Source organism: Neolamprologus multifasciatus, chromosome 7, assembly GCF_963576455.1.
Source record: "Neolamprologus multifasciatus chromosome 7, fNeoMul1.2, whole genome shotgun sequence".
NCBI classification, from domain to species: domain Eukaryota; kingdom Metazoa; phylum Chordata; class Actinopteri; order Cichliformes; family Cichlidae; genus Neolamprologus; species Neolamprologus multifasciatus.
The window spans coordinates 61,927,916-61,953,678 of NC_140445.1; the positions used below are offsets into that span (position 1 = coordinate 61,927,916).

Here is a 25,763-nt window from a genome sequence, read left to right on the forward strand (position 1 = left end):
GGGAGACAAAAGCAGTTAGTCACGCTTTGCTGCCGAGTGCACGACGATATTATATTATAAGAGGGCAACCCCTGAAGAGTGTGACAACAGTCATCGTGACAGCGGGCTCGTTTATTTATTCTCGTCTTCGCCGGCCACATTTACTGAGCTTTTGAACAGGACGTGATTGTTATTGCTCAGATTTAAAGTGTGACCTTTAGTAAGTCACACAGCCTTTTTTTTAATGAAAATTTAATCATATATCCTGATGTATAGGCCACGCTTTAACATGACAAAGTGCATATATTAACATCTACTGCATATTTTAATGTCACTGCTATTTTTACTTTAAATGCCCTTTTAGCAGTTTTACACATGCATATAATTTCTCTCGCTAGTTACTATTGCTTTTATTTTGGAGAGGCGAGCCAGGAGCCACGCATTTATTTGTATGGACTGAATGATTTCTAATGCACAGCGCAATAAAGCGTGAACTCTGCATCACTCTGAGCAAAATGCCAAATAATTCCACAAACAAAGACACAACCTGCTTTGAATTAAGAAACCATCCGTCTTGTTATATGCAAGTGTACAAGTGTATACACACACACGCACAATATGCAAACAGATCTATCCATCTACTTGCCAGACCCACATTAGAAATATTGCTATATGTCCTCCAACACTATATACAAGGCGTTGGCTGCTTTCTCCTTCTTCTTTGTGATCTAGAACAAGATCACGTGATCTGAAGAAGAAAAAAAAAGTGCTAGACCAATGCATTATACCCATCGGCTCATTGCCAGTTCTCCTGTCCTCCCCAGCAAATGTAAAAATACCTCATTTCCACCGGCGGGGCAGGTAGCAGCAGCCTCTTTGACAGAGAGATAATAGAGTTGAATCATTCTGCTCTGCTGAAGAAGATGAATCTCCATGTCAAATGCACCTGGATGGAAAGCTAGCATTTGTCCCACGTCTCATTTGCAAATGTAAAAACGGATGTAAAAACAGGGAGTGGAGATGAATGTCTTTTTTTTTTTTTTTTGCTTTCCCACAGAGGACAGAAGTGAAAGAAGCAAGAAGGAAACGTAAAAGCAGGAGGGAAATAAATGGCAGATAAGAGGGTGGAGGAGGAGGTGGAAGAAAGCGTGGTGACATAAGATGTACAAGGATGTCCAGTGGGCACCGTCCTACGAGTGAGCGATAACACTAAGAGAAGAAATGTTTTGTTCAGACGCGTGCTTTGATAAAAAATTGTTTTAAGCTAATTAGCGCTCGAGTTCTCTTTCTTTTATATGCTTTCGCTAGCCTTTGATTTCATTCGTCTTTTTGCTGTTGCTTTTATACTGTTAGAGCTAGCAGAGGGAAAATCCCGGATGACAAGCCAGACGGCTCTTAGCATTGATATTCCGCCGAGTTAGATATCGAAGGCTCGGCGTGACGTTTTGTCCTGGAGGAAGGAATTTATAGCAGCGCCTTCAGCTGCAGCCTTCACCGTGTTGGATACTGTGGGTGCTGAAATTTAAGAGTGAGTGAGTGAGTTTCTCATTCGGTATCTAATGGAAAAGAAAACTTGGCCCAAACTCGGTCAGGTAATTCACATCGGTTGAAGCCGTAGGCGAGAGAAGTGACCTATTAAGGATGCAGTTCCACGGTGGAGAAAATCTAGCTTTGACAGTTAAATGTTACCTCCCTGATTTCGTTTTTTGAGTTGGGGGGAGGGTTAAATTTTGTATTACACTACAAAACATCCAAGTAAGATATGTTGAGTAAGTTATTTTAAGCTATAAATGCATAAAGATTCACTCGTGAAAGGTTTTTGCGTGGAGAACAATATGAAAAAAGTATACTGGTGAGTATTGCACTGGCTTACTTTAAAAAAAGAATGTAATCCTCTAAAACTCTGACACATTCTTACTTCACGAAAGATCATTTTTATAACTGTTTAAAAAAATTACGGCTATAAACGGTCGAGTGTGCGCAGAAAACGTCTAGCTGCTCAGCTTGTTTACCGTGTTCTTGCTTCTCTGCTTTCAGCATGACAGCATGCTTTATATCTTCTTGTATAATCCTTGTATGATCCTCAAATGGACATCTTCAATAAACAACTTTAATGCAATATCAATACTGTGAGAAATATTATTAGATGAAATAATGCTGTAAAGAATGTTATCAACGCAATTATAATGATGCAGATTATATGGCAGCAATAAAAGAATTTCTGTATCTCCACAACAGCTAGAAGAAGAAGAAGAAGAGCAGCTCTTGAAAATCAAAACTTGTCAATAAAAGAATAAAAACAAAGATTTGAAAAGGAATTTCGCAACATAAGTTAACGTCCACTTCTGCGGCTTTGAGCCGTATCCTCTTATACAGCTGAATCAGCAGGATTAGTGTGACTGAGGCTCAGAAAAGAGGGGAAAACTCAAACAAATTTCAGCCACTACATGATAGCAAATTAAAAAGCTCGGTTAGTGAAGGGATGTTAAAATTCAGTGCACACTGCCGGATCTCCGCTCAAAGCAAGCATGCACAGTTATGCAAACACAAACAGAGCCCCAGAGTAAACTGGAAACTTTCCTTTGCTCTTGAATACCTTTCCTCATGACCGGCCACAATAGGAAAATGGGAACAGTGTTTAACAGGCCTCGGGGAGCGATGCCGCGCTCCTTCACAAAGCCGCTCACATCAAGCTGCTTTGTGAATCAAGCTGGGCAGCAGGTCTTCGAGACAAAAGACAAAAGAATGACAAAGTGCGGCCCTCGTCCTCTCTCTTTTTCTTGCTCTCATGTCCTGCCTCCTTTGGCACTCCAAAACGTAACCAAAAAAAAATTATACATAGAGGGAGACGGATATAAAATATGTAAAAATGTAAAAACCTTAAGAGGAACCTTTATAATTCAGCTTAACTAAGCAAAAAGTTACAAAACTACAAAAGCGTCATATTTGAAAGCTGTCAGCAGGGAAGCTCCATCAGACCAACTGTGCAGCAGTGAGGAACCTTATCGTAACCACCACATTTTTTTTTTATCCTTTTAAATATATAGCCACACATAAAATGTGGGATTTATAGTAATCTAAACGGTGGGAAAAGTCCTTAAATGTCAGAGTGAAGCAAACCTCAGACTCTCCCCCTCACTTCACCCGAGAAGCTTTCATAAATTTGATGAATTCCTAGCCCACCTCCAGATCTTCCCCACACTTGTAAATATTCATAAGTTTATGATGAATAGTAAAAATGTGCATGCCAGTGCTTTCAAAGGAAAACGGGGAATACAAGCGAAAACTACAAAGAGAGTTGCACACAGGGACAGTCAAGCTTCAGACAATTTACTCTTTCATATCAAGTGTTTCCACTTTCTGGAATTTTCTGCAGGGCTTTAAAAAAAATAGCATTCAAATCTGGTTACAATGCAACAAACACCTTTGTCTCCATAAAGTCAGTCTATTCCATCTCCAAGGTTTATCCATCTCTCTCCTCTGATCCCTTCCCTGCCTTTGTTGCAAGTCGTCACAGCCTCCAGGAGAGGTGACCTTTTCCATTAACCACCGCCACAGAAAGCTCATTCTGAGCAGCAGGGAGCGCACAGACACACACTCTTTGATGATTGATTGAAATCCTGCAAGGTCCGGATCGCTTACAGTAAGGCAACACCAGAGCTGATACAGCCCCTAACACGGCACAGAAACCCCATGAAAGAAAATACTTTTTTGCAGAAGTGGGGACTAAAAAGCGGAACCAAACCTGAGCACGGAGGAAACTGACAAATCCCATCACGACAGGGATCACGATCGTCTACAGTCGATACTCCCACCTGACATCTGTCTTTCTGCCTCTCGCTCTTTTCTCTCTCTCCGTTTCTCACTTCTTAAACTCACCGATTCATTCTGACTCAAACTCACCTCCCCTGTGTCTCACAGCTGTGTCCTATTAAATTGTCCAAATTGTGTGGGTTTTTACGAGTCTCTGCTGAGGAAATTGGTCTTAATTAAATCTTAATGGCGTTGTTTAACAATGTGATTGGAGTATTATTAGATACCCCCGCTGTATAATCTAGCTACACCTGAATAGGTTTCTATATATTACAGGAAAAGCCTTTCTTTAAGAAGGTAGTCTGACTGGCAATGTATTTGTGGCATAGATCCAATGTTTTCTTTTGTATTTGTGGTTATGTATGTGTTGATGAATGAGTTAGCGTGAGCGGTAGATAGTCTCATCTCTCTGTGAGAGCACACTGATAAAAGCAGTTGGTAAATGGCCTGTATTTGTATGGCGCTTTACACATTCAGTCATCCACCCATTCTCACACACTTGTGATGGCAGCTACCAGTGTTGGGGAGTAACGGAATACATGTACCGCCGTTACGTATTTAAAATACAAAATATGAGTAACTGTATTCCGTTACAGTTACCGTTTAAAAAGGTGGTATTTAGAATACAGTTACTTTGTTGAAATAAATGGATTACACGGCGGTACTTCCCTGTTTCATATTGTGGCGGGTCAGGACTGTTTGGGTTTTGTTTGACAGCTACGTTCTGTTGTTCCAGGTGGCAGCGTTACGGTTGCCATGGTTACAGGGTGACGCTCTCTCTGCGTGTTTCCTGGGTGAGAGAGGCCTTTTTGTTGTTGTTGTGCTAAGCTAATAGGCAGAATGCTACCGGTATAGCTCTAAAGAATGTAGCATCATAGGCAGTGTAGTCCGTGCTGCAGGGAGAATGGACTGCCATACACGTTATGTGTCTGTGAGCGAGGGAGGGAGAAAAAGGAAAAGTACGAGCTGTCATCGAGCATGTACTTTACTACGAACCGTAGCTTTACTACGGTTCGGAGCCGCGGACCTTCAGTAACAGTAATAAATCACAGCAATAGTACATTCACGTAGTTGTAAACAGCATGATAATATATTAAGTAATCCAAAGTATTCAGAATACGTTACTCTCATTGAGTAACGTAACGGAATGCATTACAGAATACATTTTGGGGCATGTATTCTGTATTCTGTAATGGAATACATTTTAAAAGTAACCTTCCCAACACTGGCAGCTACATTGTAGCCACAGCCACCCTGGGGTGCACTGACAGAAGCGAGGCTGCCGGACACTGGCGCTACCAGTAGGCGGTGGGTGAAGTGTCTTGCCCAAGGACACAACGACTGAGACTGTCCAAGCCGGGGCTCGAACTGGCAACCTTCCGATTACAAGGCGAACTCCCAACTCTTGAGCCACGATCACCCCATAAAAAAGTAGCTACAGCAGCTATTTTGTGTGTCTAAGCAGCCCCGGTATGAGTAAACTGTTAGCATCCAGCTGTACGCTGTGCTCGCCACCTCCTAAAGGAATAAAGCGATGTTGGTGAAGCTTTCCGATGCCTTTCTGTAGCTCTCCACTGTGCTGAGTTGACCCAGAGAGAAAGCTAGTTACCAGCTTTGAGCCAGACTAATGGTAGGAGCCACAAATCTGATGTATATACAGAGCTCCACGGACAGCACATGCTGATTATTATGAATGTGCACCATAAGCACTAAATGGCTTCGGTCATGAGTCATAGCCACATCCTCCCACGATGCATCCTGCTGCATGTCCCACCTGTTGCATGAGAAGGGTGTCCTTCTTCTGCCCAGTCGCTCCTCCCCAATTTACCCCACCCCAACCGGCTCCCCACCTCGCCCCAATCATAGCAAGCGTGCCAGTGGGCAGACAGTGCCATCATTCAGCTGCTTCCTCTTCTGCTCGGCTAAACACTGGGCCTAAAGTGCAGACGGCAGCGAGAGCGGGGAGGTGTGCACTCACAGACATGCAAAAACACACACACGAAAAGAAAAAAAACAGACTACATCGCACATACACACTCGCTCCCTTTTGCACAAAATCTCTCCGTTTCACTCGCTTGCTCTTGCACATACACAGACAAAATCTCCTGCGGCAAAGCTGTGGCAGCGGGCCAGAGATCTCATCTGCATGGGGCAAAGCTGGTACCTTGATGGTGGCTCGTTAGGCAGGCCAACACAAATTTCATTAACCCAGAGGTTAACACACTCTGGACTTGTGTTTTTTCCAGTGCGTTTTTACTGACCTATCAACCCGGCCTCTTTCATTTCTCAATTTTATATCCGCATCTGTTAAATCTTACATGCAACACTTAGGAGTCATGAAATGCACTGTGGGCATGTGAATGCAACACATGCCGAGTGTGAAATATCTTTGAGCTGTTTTACATTCTGTCCAGCAGCACTGTGCAATTGCTTTAGCATTAGAAAGAAAATGCGAAATGAATTGCAAGAGGAAGCCAAAAGTGTTACACAGGAAATACACAAATTCTGACTGTGTGTGCAAAAGGAAATGTAATCAAATTCATGTACTGAACGTATCAAATGTGTAGGGTATCATTTCCCTCCCTTAATCCTTCTCTTGTCTCCACCTTTAACAGGCAGATCCCACCATGTCCGAAGCACATCGAGGATGCAGTCTGAGCTGTTACAGAAACAGTTTATCCTGGCTGCATAATAAGCCAAAGAAAGAGAGATTTACTGGGTTGGACAAATAAGCTGTGGGGCAGATTCATGGTCGAGCCTGTGGCAGTTACCCCAGCTCCCAAGATGCAATCTAACAGATGCCACACGGGTATACTTTTATGACTCAGCCGCTGAAATGGAATGAGATGTCAAATTAAATGACAGTTTCATGCATAATATTAATTGTTACATTTAATTATCTCTCAATAACGGTGAACGGAGGCGGGAACATTTTGAGATTCCATTTCCAATTTTCAGATCACAGCAAACGTCCACCTGGAAATTGAATCATGTGCTTGTATACCTTCAGAAACAGTTCTGTGTAGGACTGCGAGAATATAAATTGCAACGGTAGTCCGGCTGCAATTTCATAACTCAGTGCTTTCAGATTTTACTTTGATGAAAAGTGCCCGAGCTCTTTCGCAAAGAAACAAGATACCAAAGTGGAAGCAATCTCTAAAATCCCAACTACCCAGCTGGGTTCACACCTGTCCCTCACTTCAACATACTCAAACCATTCACCCGATGCAGACCTGCACACTGCGCTCTCGCTGGGCTCGACTAAATAAAAAAAAATACACCTAAGATATAAAACTATAAAAAGCTCCATAACTGCTTTTTACTAAGCAGAGGGTGTATATCTCTGTTTGTTTGGTTCTTTACCAACAACTATCAAAGTGCAAGTGGGCGCTGTGGGTAACTGCATTATTTAGAAAGCTGAAAAGGAAGATATATTATTATATCCACCACTACATGAATAAATGATAAATAAAAAACTGCTATCTACGTGTTTAAGATTTTAAATCCTGATAGATCACAAAGTCTCTATAAAGTGCAGATATATTTATTAACTTACTAATTTTTTTATACATTTACATATTTTACCTCATTATACAAATGAAGACGCTGTCATTCCTTTTGTGTTAAGGTGTCGACTACTGCTTGATTGAGCCGAGGCTCTCAACTAGGGCTGCCACGATTAGTCGACTAGTCATGATTATGTCGACTATCAAAATCGTCAACGACTGATTTAATAGTCCACGCGTCGTTTGAAGCTTTCTAAGATCACAAAAGACGCAGGAATAAGTAGTAGGATTTAAGAGTGTAATAACGGACTGAAACAGAAGATGGCAGCACTGCATGTACAAGGATGCCAGCTGCTGTTAAACCCCGAAGAAGAAGAAGCTGTGTCCCAGAATTCATAGCGCAGCCCTGCTCAGTTTTCAACAATGGCGGCAGCTAGTTAGTTTTAATATTACTCTTATTATTCTTTCTGGGTCACAAAATAAACGTTTAAGATATTTTCAGGCGAGGATGTAGCTGTGTAAACCTCAAATATCTGCTCAGTTTATCAAGACACCACATATTTTCAAAAGCGCTCCGACGTTTTCGGAGACGTCTGTTAGCCACTAGCTTGATAGCTAGCCGGGGGCAAGGCTAACTAACCCGTGAACACCGGACTCCCGGCAAATCGTTTTCAAACCCAGCACCATCTTTTGCTACTCAGGTTAAACATGATATGTGAGTCACTTAAATAACTTAAAAATTATATTGTTTGGCTTTTTTTTTTAGTATTTTATTTGTTCCTGAGTAAATCGGTTTGGCTGAGATTAAAGTTATAGTTTTTACACAGCTGAATAAACGTCAAGCAGACAACTGATTATCAGAAGTGTGAGATGCTCGAGAATATACTCCAGTGTCCCGTTATATTTTAGATAGCAAGGAGCAGACGGCTGAGTTTATTAAACTTCACTGAAGCAATCTGCAAATTTCATTAAAATTTAATACATTTTAATCTATAATAGTCTTTATTTTTAGTTAGCACATACCTTAAACACTTAAAGCTGTAAGCTAATGATAGTTATATTAAGAGCAGATGCTGCTGGTGCAATAAGCTGTACCTTTTATGTCCAGTGGATGATGATCTGATTAGTCGACTAATCGCAAAAATAATCAGTGACTAGTCGACTATCAAAATAATCGTTTGTGGCAGCCCTACTCTCAACAGAGACGACAGCATTCAGTCAGAATCTTGTACAGAGAAGTGAAACCCCACTACAGTTACAAATAATACTGTTCCAAAGGACCATTTACATTTTAAATTACTGATAAATGCCTATGTTTACTTTAATGTTGTTTTAATTAGATATATTTTTATCTAGTCACTTCTTTATTTTTTTGTTTTCGGTAATTTCAGGCCTTCATGTAAAAGCAGTGTCTGTCACCAGTTTGGTGCAAGAGTGACCAACCATAAGAACCTCAAGAGCTAAAATTAGGAAAAGTGACACCGGAGGGCATGGTTACCATGACAGCGAGCCAACCTGAGCCTGCCGCTGCCGAGATACAACAACAACAAGCTAAATCAAACTTTATGTCCAACTGCAACTACATCCGAATGCTTGAATGTGATTATGTATGTGACTTGGTTCGTTTTTTCCCCCCTCAAAATTTATTACATTTTTATGACAACGCATCTATAAGATGCGTCTGTTTTAATTTCAAATTCCATCTAGATATTTAATAGATTCATGCTTCCTGGAAACCTATGAATGCACTTGTCTTCACAAAATTAGCTCCAAGCACCACATGCGCCTTTCCCATATGTTGTCTCCATGGGCAACCAAGCAGTCAAGCTGTTGAAAATCCTGAGATTTCCTCCTCTTCGACTTCCTCTTTATCCACGGTGATGCGAGGAAAGGTATGTTTGGATTATGTGCCGTTCGACAAACACGGGTACCACATCTGTGTTTATATGAGGGGTGGCTGCGTGTATGCACATGCATGAACCGCCACGTGTGTAATCGCAGTTAATCAATAGAGGGCTGTATGCAGCAGCAAGCTTTCCCCCTCTGCCTTCTCGCCTATTCCAGTGGACCTGTTGAAGCTGGAAAACAGGGGGGCTGCTGTACGACTGGGTGGCTAGGTAAATGTGGCGCTCATCTAATATGCACTGCTGATTTACCTGCCAAAACATCCTCATTAAAATTCAGATTAAATAAAGGCCAGTCTGGCCAGTGTGCCGTCATAAAACTATTTAATTATACCTTTTGGCTTTCTTCATAATCATAGGTGCAACAGCTAGCATGGCTTTCAAGAAAATATCATTAAATGCCCTAAGTAACGCTCATATATTTACAAATATCTCATTAAAATAAATATTCAGTATATCATAGTCAATCATCTTATTATAAGCATAGAAAATAAAGATTGTTGGGTTTGTAGATTCCCTAATGGGATATGAGAAAAAACCTCTTGGCCAACAGTTCCTTTTTCAAAGAGAGTCCAAAGGGTTAGAAAAAAGCTACAAAGAGTCTACTCATGTTTTATCCCTCACTTCACAAGCAACATGTGCTATAGTGACAGAATCAATAGTTCACTTCATGCTTCCACCTTACAAGCTTTAAAATCACAAAAAACTAAGTGGACTGCCCATCGCCTTGTTGCCACTGGTCTATCACACAGATCCTGTATTTAATCATTTAGTGGTATAATAATGTAGCACAGCTGTGGCTGACTTAGTGCTCTGAATGACGACAATGCTGAACCAAAGAGGCCTAATGACGCTTCTAATGCAGATGCGGTCAGATTGAACATGAGCTGGTCTTTAACATGCCAGCACTGCTACGCAAGGTCCTGCGCCCATGTGTGAATAGCACAGTTAGTACTCCAGTGAATTCCCAGTGAGCAGGTGGGCGTCACATGTCCTACCTCCTGCCTTCAGCACGAAAACAACGCTTTTTCCACAAGTGACAATGCATCTCACTCCAAGTAGACCGGTGAAAAACCGCTCAGATAAAATATCCAAACGTTCGAATAATTTGGTTTACTTGTGCCAAAAAGGTAAGTCGCTGGGTAAAACCAAAACAGAATCTTGCTCAAGGCCATCAGCAACCACTGAGAGCACTTTTCTTTCTCTGCAACACAAAGACTCTCATCACACAGAGTTCATCCGTTCTGTTTCCATGTTCAAACTGGATTCTCACTTTTCTGCTTTTTTGAGAAACTATCTTGATACAGCTTCTCACAACATTAGTCACAATTAAGCTGGAATGGCCTCCGCTGGGCTCTTCATGCTTCTGTTTCTCAAAGCCCTGCTGGTCATAAGGCAGTAACACTTCATCTAGTGGATGATGAAGAACGAACAAGAAAAAAAAAAGAAGAAGGAGAAGATTGGGTCGAGATAAATCTAATTTCCTCCAAAATACAGACGACCAGAATGGAAATTTGACAGTGTCACTTCATATTGAAATAATGTCGTAATCAGGCCAAAAATGAAATTACATTATTTCTACCTGCCCCACCTCACTGCTAAGCATCAATTGAAGATTGTGTGGAAAAAAAAAGAAAAAAGCTGGCAGCCCAATATGAATATTTACACACTTCATAGAGCCCCATTTCCAGTAATGGCTACATCTCACTTAGAAACCCTTAGTGCGAGAAGGGACATGTTATTCATAAGAGGTTAAGTAAGTTGACCTGCTCAGATGCCTACTAAAAAGGAAGACAGTCAATTAGACACATAGACCGGCACTGCAAGCATAACAGCTTCCTTCCTCACCAGACAGCCGCAGCAGACACGTCACAAAGGCAGTTTATTAAAGGAACCCTTAAAAAGACGAGCATAAGTATATTGAAAATATCTGTGTGCGCTGAGGTCCGTGATTTCACTCAATGGAAGGAACTGTCATGCTCTTGGGCTAATTAACGCAAAATCGGGAACAACACTGCAGCAATAGCATAAATAAATAAATAAATCGCAGGTAGTGAAGAGCTTCCATATATGTGAACACAGGTTATGGATGCAAAACCATGAGTGTGAATATTTTTAATAACTGTAACCTTTGTGAAAACAGCAGTTTAATATGCATTTTTTATTCCTCGAGTGATCTGCAGTAAACCTGCAGGGAACAATAATATTTGCTTCATAAAAGACTCAGTGTAGGAATACTTTGCTGGGCATTTACACTCAAAGCCCTGACACAACTTTACAACTAACTTAGCAGCAGTAAATAAATGATATTGGGCAGTCTCCAGCCCTCCATATGATTCAGGATTCTCATGATCACAAAACTATATCTGGTCTGTCACTGGGGAAACCCCAGCACTGAGATCAGACACAATGGAATGATCCTTGTATGTCAGTCAGCCATGTGTGCATGTGCACGGACGGTGCCCACAGTTTCAAGGACATCCTAATTATTGCATATCACTTTACACAGACAGCTGCAAGAGATACACACACACCAGCACCCAGCGTTAAATCTGAAGTAGGCTCGCCGGTGGTGTATTAGTTCCAGTACTTTTTATCATCAGCCATTCCTGTAATGCTCAGCATCATCTACAGTTACAGCCGGCCGCTACTGCTGTGCACAGTGGATAAACGCAATCAAGCCTTGGTAATAAGAAGCACAACAGCAGCAGGTGGAAATGTGCCTCTCGCAGCACTGCCCACCTTCTAATATTTTTCAGCCGTTGCTGTGACCTCTGAAGCCACCTTCACAAGCACCGCTTTGATTATTGATGTTGAAGGTGAGGGCCTGACTTTGGACCTGGACACATAAACAGGTGCTTTTTTTCTTAGCCTGGAGAAAGAAAGAAAAAGCTCTGGCTAATTTATAAGACATGCTCTCACGCTCTCTGTGAGAGTTACTTGTTTTAGTATATCAGGTTCTACCGATCACAGCAAACAAAGGAGAGCAATGTGTCAAAGCCAGAAGAGCGTTTGTTTCATGAAAACATCTGAGCTACAACTATGTGACTGTTTAGAGACTGTAAAATCTTACTTTTCCTACAGGAGCTCGCTATTCTAGGTGTTAACTTTATAGCAGTGTTACTTTAGTTAATGATTAAAACAGTTTTCATAAAATGATTGTGAAATGTTTGTTTCCGGTACTCCTCTTAGAAAACTTTGACGCATGAAACGAACAGACAGGTTTCTCTTAACAAAATCTACCTTTTCCGTAGTTGAAGTGTAGTTTGATAGTCTTGCCCTGGTTGATGTGCAGGTAAGTGAACCAAACCGCCGAGGTGAGCAGTACCAGCAGCAGCAGGAGCTTGAACTGCTTCCGGATCTTCTTCACGGGGAAGCGCAGCATCCTCGCTGAAACATCCTCCGGTAGGCGCCCGGTAGATGGTTAAAACGAGTCCAGACGGCTGCTGACTGTTCGGGCGCTGCTGTGTTGTGTTTCTGGGCTGTTCGCGGCTCTGCTGAAGGACTACTTCTCCCAGTCACAGCGACGGCATCCCTGCGAGTGTTAACTACAGCCCCAATGCGCGTCTCGTCCTCCCACATCCACGGGGTGCCAGCAGCGCCAAACTCGTCGTATCCTCAGATCTGGTAGCAAACACCTCCGTGGCAGTCATCGTTTATGAATGCAGTCCGTTGTCTCCCCTCCCCTACACGAAAACCGCGGGTTCAGGCTTCCCTGCTGGAGTTTTACAGGCGTCCGAGGGGAAGCGGAGGAAAAAGGGACTGCGGATCAAAAGCCGCTGAGTTCTGCGACCGTGGGAATAAAATAGCAGTCCGACGATAATCTACGCAAATCCCCTAAAGCTCAAGCTCATGCTGACACCACGACGGTTTTATCGGCTACTCGAGGATCATCCACGACCACGGCTTTAGCGCAAAGTATCAAAGAGTAAGAGGAGAAGTGTAGTTTCCGTGAGGAGATGTGGTCGCACTTAGCTTTTCTGCAGGTGGGTCATTTAATCGTTTTACCGCCGAGCACAAATGAAGTGAAGTGGCCGTCAGTGAAACGCGGGCTACTGCCAGAGAAACCTGGAGGTAACTGGACTAGGAAGGGGGGGAAAGGTCAGGGTGGCAATCGGCCAAATGTCACAACCCTCCGCGCTCCATCTATTGTTAAACACAGCGCACACAGAGCCTGGCTTCCAATCGATGGCAGCGCGTTCAGCTGGAGCGCGTTTTTATTGAAGTCCGGGGAGAGGAGGGGCGATCAGCTGTCATCCTCGTACTCGGGTGGGTTTAAAGCCCAGCGACGAGTAAATATTACGAGATGCAGATAAAAAACTGCTCCATGGCGGCGTAACAAAGGTGGGTTACTCAAAAGCGACTGTGCAATAATTTGAGGTCCGGGGAAGAGATGCCCATGTGCTCTGGTTTCTCCGTTGTCTTCACGGCAGGTGCATTTCTTTTTCTTTTTCTTTTTTTACCTCATTCTCCCAAAGTAGGCTAGCAGCACTGTCCGACTGCACAATTAACACAAGAAAGACCACAAGCAAGCGAGCACCTCACCGGGATTAAACAAATAAGCACAATACGTGGCACTGCTGGGATGCACTACCTTGTGTTGTTTTTTCTCTCATGAGCTTTTTTTCCCCATTAAAACGCCGCAACAGCATCATCAGACCTGCGTGTCAACGAGCACTGGGAGTAAAAAAAAATAAAAATAAAAACCAGCTGAGGTCCAGGAAGGGTGTCGCGGAGAGCCCAGCAACAAGCTGAGGAAGAACCGGGAGAGAACATGGTTTTGTTTTGCTACAATGAAGGAGGGTATCTCCAGTCCCTGCACAGCTCAGTACGCCCATCAATTGAGCATCTTACGGTGCAGAGCAACCTAACGCGAGAGGACGAGGAATGACGAGTCCGTCAACCAATTAGAAATAGGCCATGGGCTCAGAGGAGGCGGGTCTACTTGTTTGCCTTCGCCGTTGCTTGGCACTCACACGATCCAGCATCCAATAGCTGCACGCACGTCCTGAAACTTGTTCACCGTTCCTGTTTTACCATATCCCCCCCGAATTCAAGGACCCATGTTAATTAGATGAGCAATGATTAGTCGCTTTTCAGGAAATGAAGAAATAACTCGACAAATGAAACCGCTCAAATGGCATTTGGAAGATTAATTAAACCACTGTACACCGAAAAAGGAGGAAAATCACATTTTATTCTAATTTTGGTGTTGGGTTTGTTAATTCCTTCAAAAATGTATTTCTAAATCAATTAGTTTCAGTAACACTCATTGCACATTTTTTCTGATTACAGCACATTTTAATTCCTCGACTGGAGATAAATTGCATTTGTTTGCCAAACTAAATTGAAACAACGTCCCAGTTGTTTCAAAGACAAATGATTTGGTCGGAATTACGATTTAAAACATTAATCGTAAGCCTAATATTTGAAGCGGAAGTGAGAAAATTACTAAATACTTCAGTCATGTCATTACGAGGCTGGAAACCTTGTGAGCCATCTTTACAAATGATCTAGACAGCCTTTGTGTGTGAGCTGTGTGGCGACACCCTGTAGACCAGTCATGACGCACGCTTGACTGCCCCCCAGTGGTCAGCGATAAAAAGAAACTATAATGAACGTAACACTAATTTAAGAAAGAAAAAGAAAAAGAAACGATTGCATATGTGTGAAAAAGTTTCATGACTTGTTGTTGCTGTGAGGGGCTGCTAGTTATTTATATCTTATGAGTCCATAGTGCATACTTTTGTGTGTCGTATTTAATAGTTTAGCTACAGATGTTCTTAATAAAAGTGCTCAGATGTTCTTTTATTACAGCAGGCCCTGCCCAATGAATTCAAATTTCAAGTTTTAATCATTGTATTAGAATTTGTCAGCATAACCTGCTCCAGGGAGGCTTTGGTGTACATTTATTAGGCTGTCTGGAGTTGACTGCCCTTAAAAACTGTTGTGTTTGCATTGTAATACATATTGTGATTTCCCTAAATCTTCCTTCTGACAAATACCCTCCATATAGTAACATTTGAAAAGACTCAAACTAAACCTGAAACTAATAAAAACTTAACTAAATCTAAACAGTTACACATAAAGCCACTCTGGAGAAACCTAAAGTGAACTAAAAACAAAATCCTGAAATGAAATAAAAGGGTAAGTAAAGAAAAATACAAAGTTTTATAAATGTTTTCACAATAAACTAATTTGAGACAGGAATATTTTTGCAGTTAAGCTAAAAAATTGTTCAAAACAAAAACCATTACGTGTACTTAAAAAGTCAGTATGAAAGGAAAATGTGCACAAAAAGAAGAAGAATTCTATAGCAGTCAAAACGAATTTTACACCGTGGGGCACATACAGCCCACACCGTTCTTAAGTGGGACAAATGAGTACATTTCCCCTTTATGTCAGCATAAAGATGTTTAACTACACATTACGTCCCTTAAGTGTTTTAAAATAAGACACAGTTTTTCTGGATGATAAGTGTGTAAAATTACAGAAAAGTTCTGGTCGCTCAACGCCCAGACTCTCTGTATTTATAAAATATTTATGTTAATTCTCACAAAATGTTTTTTTTAAAACAAACTTTCTGTAGGTGGTGAAAAACAGGAACATGTTTGTCATTTAATTGTTTATCTGTTATTTAATTCCTTTGGTGTAGCCTGAATGGCCATGGGATCTTTATCAGCAGGAAATGAAACGTTAAACGTGCAAATATTTATGTCCTCCTTCACATTTTTCAGCTTTCCAGTGGATCGGATTGGAGTCTTTGCTGGGCCGATTCTAGACCCTGGCCTTACCTTTGACACCCCCGCTCTATAGTTTTGGTCTTTGTCAGTTTCAGAGATGGACGTTACTGTAATCCGATTACTTTTTTCAAGTAACGAGTAACGTAAGGGATTACTATTGCAAAAACGGTAATTAGATTACCGTTACTCTCCTGTAGGAACGCTGCGTTACTGCGTTACTAAAACCGTGATTTTTTTGCGAGAATGTCTCATGACAGTGACATAAGCAAGTGCGACGTTCGTGACAACAGCTGTGTGCAGATCAACAATGGATAATATATCGAGTGCGGGAGAGAGTATGAGCATGCAGCGTTTAAAGCGTGGAAGTACTGACCTTACTTTGAGTTTGATTCCATAAAAAGTGACAAAAACATTAGTGTCCGTTGTGCGTGGGAAGAAAACTTCTTTTTACAGCGAAAAAAACCCCCTAAACTTCCAAGCAAGCACCGAGTAGCTACGACGTAATGGGAAATTCCCAGAGAATTCACTCCTGCTTTACAGGTGAAAATAGAGCAACAGGACCACTAGTCTGTGACTTTATTTATTTTCTGCTGTGTTTTACTTGCATCTATTTGAAAGACTGAGTGTAAACACACACAAAAAAATATTTTATGTGCTGGAATGTGCAGAAAATAAGTTTAAATGTTAAACAAATTTCTTCCAGTCAGAGAATGGTGCATATAATTACATTTTTGCTTGATGCATAAAGTTAAAAGATTAAAACCAATAAAATAAGTTTTAAAAAGGGACTTTTCTATTTGATTACATTTTGTATGATGGATTATGCAGAAAAAGTAGAATTGGGCTGAAAGATCTATCGCTTTATCACCTATTCAGGTTGTAAATCATGTTTTTAAAAAGTAACTAAGTAATTAATTACTTTTGAAAATAAGTAATCAGTAAAGAAACGGGATTACTTTTTTGGGGAAGTAATCAGTAATTAGTTACTGATTACTTTTTTCAAGTAACGTCACCAAATTGACTCAATTTGGTCAACACAACTGGCATGAGGAGGCTTTGGTGTGTATACGTACTGGTGGCTGGGACTCAGCTGCCTTCAGAAAGATGTTTTTGTCTTTTAATACCTCAGAAATGTTTAAATACTGCTCTTGTGGTTTTTTTTTAAAACAAATAAAAATGAAAACATTCATTAAATCAAAACTATTTCAATTCAATTCAATTCAATTTTATTTATATAGCGCCAAATCACAACAAATGTCGCCTCAAGGCGCTTCATAGATACAGAGAAAAGCCCAACAATCATATGACCCCCTATGAGCAAGCACTTTGGCGACAGTGGGAAGGAAAAACTCCCTTTTAACAGGAAGAAACCTCCGGCAGAACCAGGCTCAGGGAGGGGCGGCCATCTGCTGCGACCGGTTGGGGTGAGAGAAGGAAGACAGGATAAAGACATGCTGTGGAAGAGAGACAGAGATTAATAACAGATACGATTCAATACAGAGAGGTCTGTTAATACATAGTGAGTGAGAAAGGTGACTGGAAAGGAAAAACTCAATGCATCATGGGAATCCCCCGGCAGCCTACATCTATTGCAGCATAACTAAGGGAGGATTCAGGGTCACCTGGTCCAGCCCTAACTATATGCTTTAGCAAAAAGGAAGGTTTTAAGCCTAATCTTAAAAGTAGAGATAGTGTCTGTCTCCTGAATCCAAACTGGAAGCTGGTTCCACAGAAGAGGGGCCTGAAAACTGAAGGCTCTCCCTCCCATTCTACTTTTAAATACTCTAGGAACAACAAGTAGGCCTGCAGAGCGGGAGCGAAGTGCTCTAATAGGGTGATATGGTACTACAAGGTCATTAAGATAAGATGGGGCCTGATTATTTAAGACCTTGTATGTGAGGAGCAAGATTTTGAATTCAATTCTGGATTTAACAGGAAGCCAATGAAGGGAAGCCAAAACAGGAGAAATATGCTCTCTCTTTCTAGTCCCTGTCAGTACTCTTGCTGCAGCATTTTGGATTAACTGAAGGCTTTTCAGTGAGCTTTTTGGACATCCTGATAATAATGAATTGCAGTAGTCCAGCCTGGAAGTAATAAATGCATGAACTAGTTTTTCAGCGTCACTCTGAGACAGGATATTTCTAATTTTAGAGATGTTGCGCAAATGGAAGAACGCAGTCTTACATATTTGTTTAATATGTGCGTTGAAGGACATATCCTGGTCAAAAATGACTCCAAGGTTCCTCACAGTGTTACTGGAGGCCAAGGTAATGCCATCCAGAGTAAGAATCTGGTTAGATACCATATTTACTATATACCAAAACTATAACTCATAAAAGAAAAGAAAATCTAAACTGCAATAACAAAACTCTTTCTGGAAACTAAACCAAACTGAAAACGAAGCATCTTGCTGTCTTTTTAGATCCACTGCTAGACTTAAACACAATACTGTGTTCATTATTTAGTGGCTCTATAGTGTAGTGAGTTACACATATACCTATCAAGCAAAAGATCCCCAGTTCATCTGTGGAAGTAGACACAAATCCCTTGGGGGTTGTTTCAGAAAGGATGTAAAAAAAAATCTGGCAAATCAAATATGTGGAGCTACCTGCTGTGGCAAACCCTTGTGAATAAGGCAGTAGCTAAAAGTAGCTTCTTCTGCTATAGTGATTATTTCCTACAGTACATACCATGTTGAGTTAGCCTGGCACTGGGATGGTGGGAATGATAAAAAGGTATAAAACCGTCTCAGTCTGGCAGGTGGTATCAAAGAAAGGGTTGGGGGAGCTGTCGGTCTGCTCACACCCACACAGCCTGCAGAAGATGTCTAAGTGACAATATCTGTGGGTGTGAAAGAACAAGGCGTGTACACATGTGATATATGAAATAAAAGGAGCCTCGCATAAACCTCTAGAGAACAAGTCGCCCTTTTGAATGACAAAATACATTAAACGTGTTGTTTATTCCCAGCAAGATATAGTTCCAGTCAAACAGCTGCAGCTATAGTAAGACACTGATGCCGTTATGAATCTAGATAGAGATCAAAGGACACAAAATCTGTCCTATCATATTATGACCTCAATTTAGTTTGTCCCGACTGTCCCTTCTGAATCGGTTGGATCACAAACCATAATCCCCTCTCTCTGTGGATTAATAATGTAATCTTCAGAGCAAACACTGAGCGTAAATGAAATGTTTAGGTATTCACCTGGGCCGTATTGAAATGAGCGAATGACCCCAGTCAGACATCACTCACGCTGAAACAAAAACTTCACAGCGTTCACCTTGCTTGGACTGTTGCAGTGAACATTGAAGGTATTTCATCACGCGCACACACGGGGTTTGAAAGTCACCCGAAGTATGTAATCAAGTAGTTTCCTGTACTTCTTTTTTTTCTTTCCTTTTCCCATTTGGATGCAGGAGATTATCGTAGGCCTTCTGAGGGACATTCTTCATTACATTTGATCATCTGACTCATTTTTGTGAGGCTTGAAGTAAAAACCGGCCTCTTTTGTGCTATAATCCCCTGTTTGTCTGTTCTTCCGTTCTTTCTTTGTCATCCAAGATCAGGCAAGCATCCAATGAGCAGCAAGGGACCTTCACTTTTTTAACACGTATTACAAGCGGACAAATTGTCACACAGCCCATGCAGCTTCGTTTAGTGACGACTAACACAAAGAAGAAGGTGTAGACTGGCTTAGTAAACGGTTTAAAATAATCCGAAACATGCAGTCGGTCAGGTTTCACGTTTGTGATTTCTGTTTTGAATTTAACTCGCAGTGATTTTACTTCTGCAGGAGCATTTGGCACCCAGTCCCACCCTGCAGGCATCTCCATGAATCCTGGAGGCAGATGAGCTGGTGTGCGGTGCAATGATATGGACAGAGAGGGTATGTTCAAGGTGGGGACAGATAGAGGTAGGTATGCTGCTGTTTTGTACGGTATTGCAGAAACCATGCCCATGGGGAAGAGTCAAGGCCCAGTAGGCTGTGAGGCACTAATTTAGCACTGAAGTTAGAGAAAACTGAACCACAGGGTACAACATCACCAGGAGCTTAGTATGCAGAGGGCATTATCTCAGAATATGATGATGTTTGCAATTTGAACAAAGAAAACGTGGCGCAGACGAGCAAATGAGGAGAAACCAGCCTCTTTGTCAAGGGTGCCGTAGTTTTAATCAGCAATTCTACTAAACCAGGAAGTGCAGCTTTTTAGGAATTTCTTTCCTCGCACTCACCCAACATCTGCTTGTCTATCTTTGACTGTCTCTGCACATCTGTCGGCCTGCCTGTCTGTCTGTCCACCCGTCCTTCAACCTTCATCTCCTTCAGTCTCTCACAAACACCCCGCCTTGTTGTCCTCCAACCTTGTTTTTTTTCCTGTGCAGCACAGCAGCCCACAGGCTTTGATCAGAGGTCTAAGCTAAAATGTCACAGGGATTAACAGGTTTTGCCTCCTGCATCCCTCCGGATCAGTTCTGGCTGCCCTCTGTGCCTCAGCTTCTTCCCCCCCCAAAAACAGGTGCGGATTGGCATTTCTTTCTGCTCCTCTGTGTCCTATTGAATTTATTTCCGGAGAGGGAGGTGGAGGGGATAACATTCTTCCATGTTTATAGATGAGTAAAAGAGGAAACAGGGTATGAGGAGAGGTCAAGTGAAAGGATGAGGAAACAGGAGATCAAAATCCTTTGAGCAACATATTTGAGTGAAAATTTGTTTTCTATATTTCAGCTCAGCTTTGATTATTCGCTTATTTATATCCTTTTGATAAATATTGAATCTTCCTTTGCAACAGATGCACAGAAACAGATGTGTGCCCTCAGAATATAAATGCAAAATAATGGAAAAGCTGTCATTTAAAACTTTTAAAACTCGACTTTAATTTTGCGTCCATCTTCGCTGCACAGAAGATGGACGCGAGCACTCTGCAGCTGTCTTCTGCAGCCATCCAAATACCGTTGTCTCCAAATGAGTTGTCTCCAGAGATGTGCGGCTCAGAGGGGCCTTCACATAGATAGAGCTGTCGCCATATTAAGCAGCAACAGCAGTGTTCTCTCTGATTGCTTCTGCAAAAAGTTAAATAGACCTAAACGCCCACGCGAGTCCACCCTCTATCTTTCCACAAAGATTTTTGTCAGTTGTGGAGCACTGCTGCAGTGAATTAAAGAGCAAGCTACAATCCCATGTGAACAAGTGAAGAATCTAAATACAGAAACTGTAAAAATAGCTCTCCTGTGAGTGTTACGTTAGCGGTGAATGTATCAAAGTGTGGATTCTTCAGTGTTCTTAGTCGTGAACGGTTTATCTGAGGAGAGGGCACGCAATATCAAAGTACATCATCAATGTGATCTTTGATGTGCTGAATATTGTACCAACTGCTTTCATTATGTAGCCACTGAAGAAGCTCTGACAGCTGAAACCAGAGTGACTTTTTTAGTCTTAGAGTCCATCGTTTATCAAGAGTGAATGTGTATCTTGGTGCTTTCCGGGAATTCAGTGCTGACAGAAAATCCCACAAAATAAAATTCAACCAACTGAATCATCCTGTTTTTGTGTTTTTGAGTATGAATGTGCTTAGAAAGAAATCTAGGTCATTTCGCCATCATTAATATGCCAGCCAGGTGTAGCACAAAGAGGATTAGAGGGAAATAATGCCAATAGGGCTCTCTATGTCTGCCTCTCCTTCATTCTATCTCTTTCTCTCAAACCAAACAATCACACTTAAGTGCTCCCCGCTGTACCTCAAAGAGCATTTCCAAGACAAGCAGTCAAAATTTGCAATAAAATATCTCTGTATTATACCAAGCTTCAAGGATGAGCTTGTTTAAAACCCATTAAACAAGAAACAGTTCCGAAATTTAACTCCTGACATTGCATAAAATCATTAAAGTAAATGTCAGCACAGACACTGTATAGTTTCCCTGCTCCTAAAACTCACAGGTGGGAGTTTTAAGCAGCAAACTTCGCCTGAAAGACAATCATGAGCCAAACTGTGCCATTCACAAATGTGAATCACTGTATATCCCTGTAAGTTTTCAATATAATTTTGGCCCGTCTAGTTGTTGCTCTGCACCCCATTCTAATGCCAAACACACCAGTGCACCACTGCAGCTGAAAGTTAACTAGCTAACACAGATGGGCCCAAATACGAAGCTTGATGCAGAAGGCAGAAATCACATCCATCTTCGCCGAGTGTAAAAATAGGCTTGCGTCATTTGCCGAGAGACAACTTCTGTTTTGAAAGAACATACTCTCTGGCATTATTATGATCTTTGAATAAACACACCAGTAGACATATGGAGCCATAGACGGGGAACACACGTTTGCAAAGCCACAAACAAACATGAATCTACAGCAAAATTTGTGTTCAAGCCCGGTTCCAAAGGATAGCTCTGTAAAGTGGGAAGGCGCTGGTTTGTGTCACATTTTCTAGTGAGTCTACATGCTCAACATAGCTATAGTTTTATTCATTTGTATATATCTTTTTAAATGCAACTCTAATCCCAGCATCTGTCACATTCTGGCAGGTTAAGAAGTGTCTGTGTTGTAGTCTTCTTGTAAAACTAATTCATTTATAGTTTGTGCTTTATTTTTGACTCTTGTCATTTTCTTGCATGAGTCTGTAAACAAAACAAACACAGCTCTTCAAAGGTGCATCCAAATGTCTCCGTCCAACATGTCATGGTCCCTTTGTCTCTGACCCGGTTGTTTTAGTTTTTTGTGAGCTCAAAGGTCGTTTGACCATCTGTGTTTGTGTTCTTTACGAGTTCTTTATTCTTTGTTAGCACCCAAAGTTGATCTATATTAAGTTGATCTCTATATTGCTTTGTATGTTGAGTTTTTAGTTCTCGTTAGTTTTTGGTTACTGAAGATTTTGTGGAGTTTGTTTTCAGTTAGTTTCCTTTCAGTTAGTGATTCCCTTGTTTAATTGTGTCTTACTTCCTGTTTTATTTTGATATCTGCTGGTCTTTTGTGTCTCGTGTCCACTTTTACTTCCTTCCTGTCATTTTCTAAGTAAACTTCAGCTGTGTCTTTTTACTCCAGGTGTTTCCACTCTCCCAAATTACGTCTTGTGTACATGTAGTTTGAGTCTCCTCTTCAGCCCCAGTGTGGTTTATGCTTCTATTTGTAGACTTTGTGTTATGTAATTTGGTTTCCTGCCAAATAAAGGTTGGTTTTAGTTTGTTCTTGCCTGTCTGTGAGTCCTGTGTTTAGGTGCTATTTCTGCTAACCTCGACACCGATCATCTGCCAGATAGAGAGGAAGAGGAAAAAGAAAAGAATATATTTTGGACATAAATGATTATCTGTAGCTTATTTAGTTTAGTCATAACATAAGAAATCTAAAGTGTTGGTCTTGCAACAATATTAAATATTACAATTAAATAAGAATGGTCTCATATTCTCAGTGTGTTCTTCCTGAGGTCGTGTTTTGTTTTTAGCAGTTTTACAAGAAGCACTTTTTACTGTTTTTTTCTTATCTAGCAGGAAGACAAAATCTCTAAAGATTCACTCTCAGAAAATTGAAGTCAGTAACTATCATCAGTGAAGCAGATGTCTGAGTTCTCAGCGGGCCCCGTCTCTAGAGATGAGAGGAAGATCTACTCTGCCGACCACTCAGACCAGTCCACCTCCCTGGATTTATTTCATAAGAGGCAAAGGAAGTGAAAACAAAAGGGAGACGCCTTCAAAAAGCAAAAACATAGGACGAAAAAAAGAAATTAGCCAGGCAGGATAAAAAGCACAGAGTATCCTTAGAGGGAATCCAATGAAAAATCAGGTGGACTTTAATGATCTTGTGCTTCTTATAAATTAAGCAAAAATGAAGTTGGGGGGCATCACTAGGAATGCAAAACTGGGTGGATGAAGTGATGCATTGATGCATGACCACTACATGGTGCCATGGTTGTTACTGCTGTCTCACAGCAGAGATGATCTAAATTCAAATCCCCTCGTTAGCTGGAGTCTTTCTGTGTGGAGTTTACATGCTCTCCCTGCACCTATGTGGTTTCCTCCAACTACCTTTCATAGTTTAATTACAGAATCTAAACTGGCCATAGGTACGGACAGTGTTGGGGAGTAACGGAATACATGTACCGCCGTTACGTATTTAAAATACAAAATATGAGTAACTGTATTCCGTTACAGTTACAGTTTAAAAAGGTGGTCTTTAGAATACAGTTACTTTGTTGAAATAAATGGATTACACGGCGGTACTTCCCTGTTTCATATTGTCGCGGGTCAGGACTGTTTGGGTTTTGTTTGACAGCTACGTTCTGTTGTTCCAGGTGGCAGCGTTACGGTTGCCATGGTTACAGGGTGACGCTCTCTCTGCGTGTTTCCTGGGTGAGAGAGGCCTTTTTGTTGTTGTTGTGCTAAGCTAATAGGCAGAATGCTACAGGTATAGCTCTAAAGAATGTAGCATCATAGGCAGTGTAGTCCGTGCTGCAGGGAGAATGGACTGCCATACACGTTATGTGTCTGTGAGCGAGGGAGGGAGAAAAAGGAAAAGTACGAGCTGTCATCGAGCAAAAACGGGAGCTGGAAGCATGTAAATATAATAATAACCACTGCAGCCAAGAAGAGTGCCTGACGAGCCCAGTTGTAAGTAAGCTATTAAGACTCGACTGTACACCGTGTTCGTGTTTTCCTCCAAAAACAATAAGTTCCGTTGGAGCAGCCTTTCAATGCCTCTCTCTGTCTCTCGCTAGCAAAGTTGACCCAGACAACAAAGTAAAGCTAGTTTTCGGCTACGAGCCCGACACAGAACCCACCGTATTAGCCAGAGGTCCCTTTACTACGGTTCGGAGCCGCGGACCTTCAGTAACAGTAATAAATCACAGCAATAGTACATTCATGTAGTTGTAAACAGCATGATAATATATTAAGTAATCCAAAGTATTCAGAATACGTTACTCTTATTGAGTAACGTAACGGAATACGTTACAGAATACATTTTGGAGCATGTATTCTGTAATCTGTAATGGAATACATTTTAAAAGTAACCTTCCCAACACTGGGTACGGATGTAGTGTAGAATCAATAAAGATGTGAAATCAAGGTCTTGTTGTGTAGAGCATTTTGGTCATTGTACCAGAAAAGTGCTGTAATCAATGCAAATCCATTCAATAATAAAAGATCACTGAAACCGATGAGCAGGAGGAGGTCGCCAGTTTTACACAAGTAAGATCATCGCGACAACAAACTTTCTCACCTTATTTCTCATACCACCATTCTTGTTTTGTTTTTTTTTAACTCACTCTTCAACGTTCAGCCAATATGAGTAGGATTGCAACTAAAGAACATTTTCTCAGTTAACTTAGTCATCATCTTTCTGAACATTTCAGTCATCAGAATTAAATCCAAAAAATGTCATGTTGTCTAGCTTTGTTGACATTTTCTAGGAAACTTAAATAACACAATTAAGCACCAGTGTTTACATAGAAATGGCATGAAGGTGTGAGTTGAAGTAAATTGCATTTTACTTCAACTGCACGACTTACAACCCCGTCCTGCATACGATTATTCAGCGCACATATTCTCATCTTCATCAAGACTGGATCATTCGTCTGAAATCGGCTCTGTTTTTTCACCAATGCCTTCCCACCAGTGCTTCTGTTTTCATAACAGACGAGTTCTTTTTTACCCTGAACTCACACTGCACCAACGCTATCTGTGCCCACCTGCTGCCTTTTGGACTGGTTTGGATATTTAAATATTCTCGTCTCTGTTAGACTCTCCAGACTCCCACTGCTTTCTGGACTTCTAATTTTCTTCCAACTTTCTTTAACTTTTGTAGCAACTTTTGTAGCAGTCTCTT

The 25,763-nt window shown here is 41.3% G+C and overlaps 1 protein-coding gene across 1 annotated transcript in view; it reads right to left on the reverse strand.

Moving 5' to 3' along the window:
• The window catches only part of b4galnt4a (beta-1,4-N-acetyl-galactosaminyl transferase 4a), a 177,958-nt gene extending 163,690 nt beyond the window's left edge, over nt 1-14,268 (reverse strand). Inside the window, exon 1 of the mRNA XM_085164822.1 lies at nt 12,446-14,268. Within this exon, the coding sequence (XP_085020948.1) occupies nt 12,446-12,587 (142 nt within the window). The 5' untranslated portion in view covers nt 12,588-14,268. The remainder of the gene's footprint in view (nt 1-12,445) is intronic.
• Nucleotides 14,269-25,763: the final 11,495 nt, after the last annotated feature.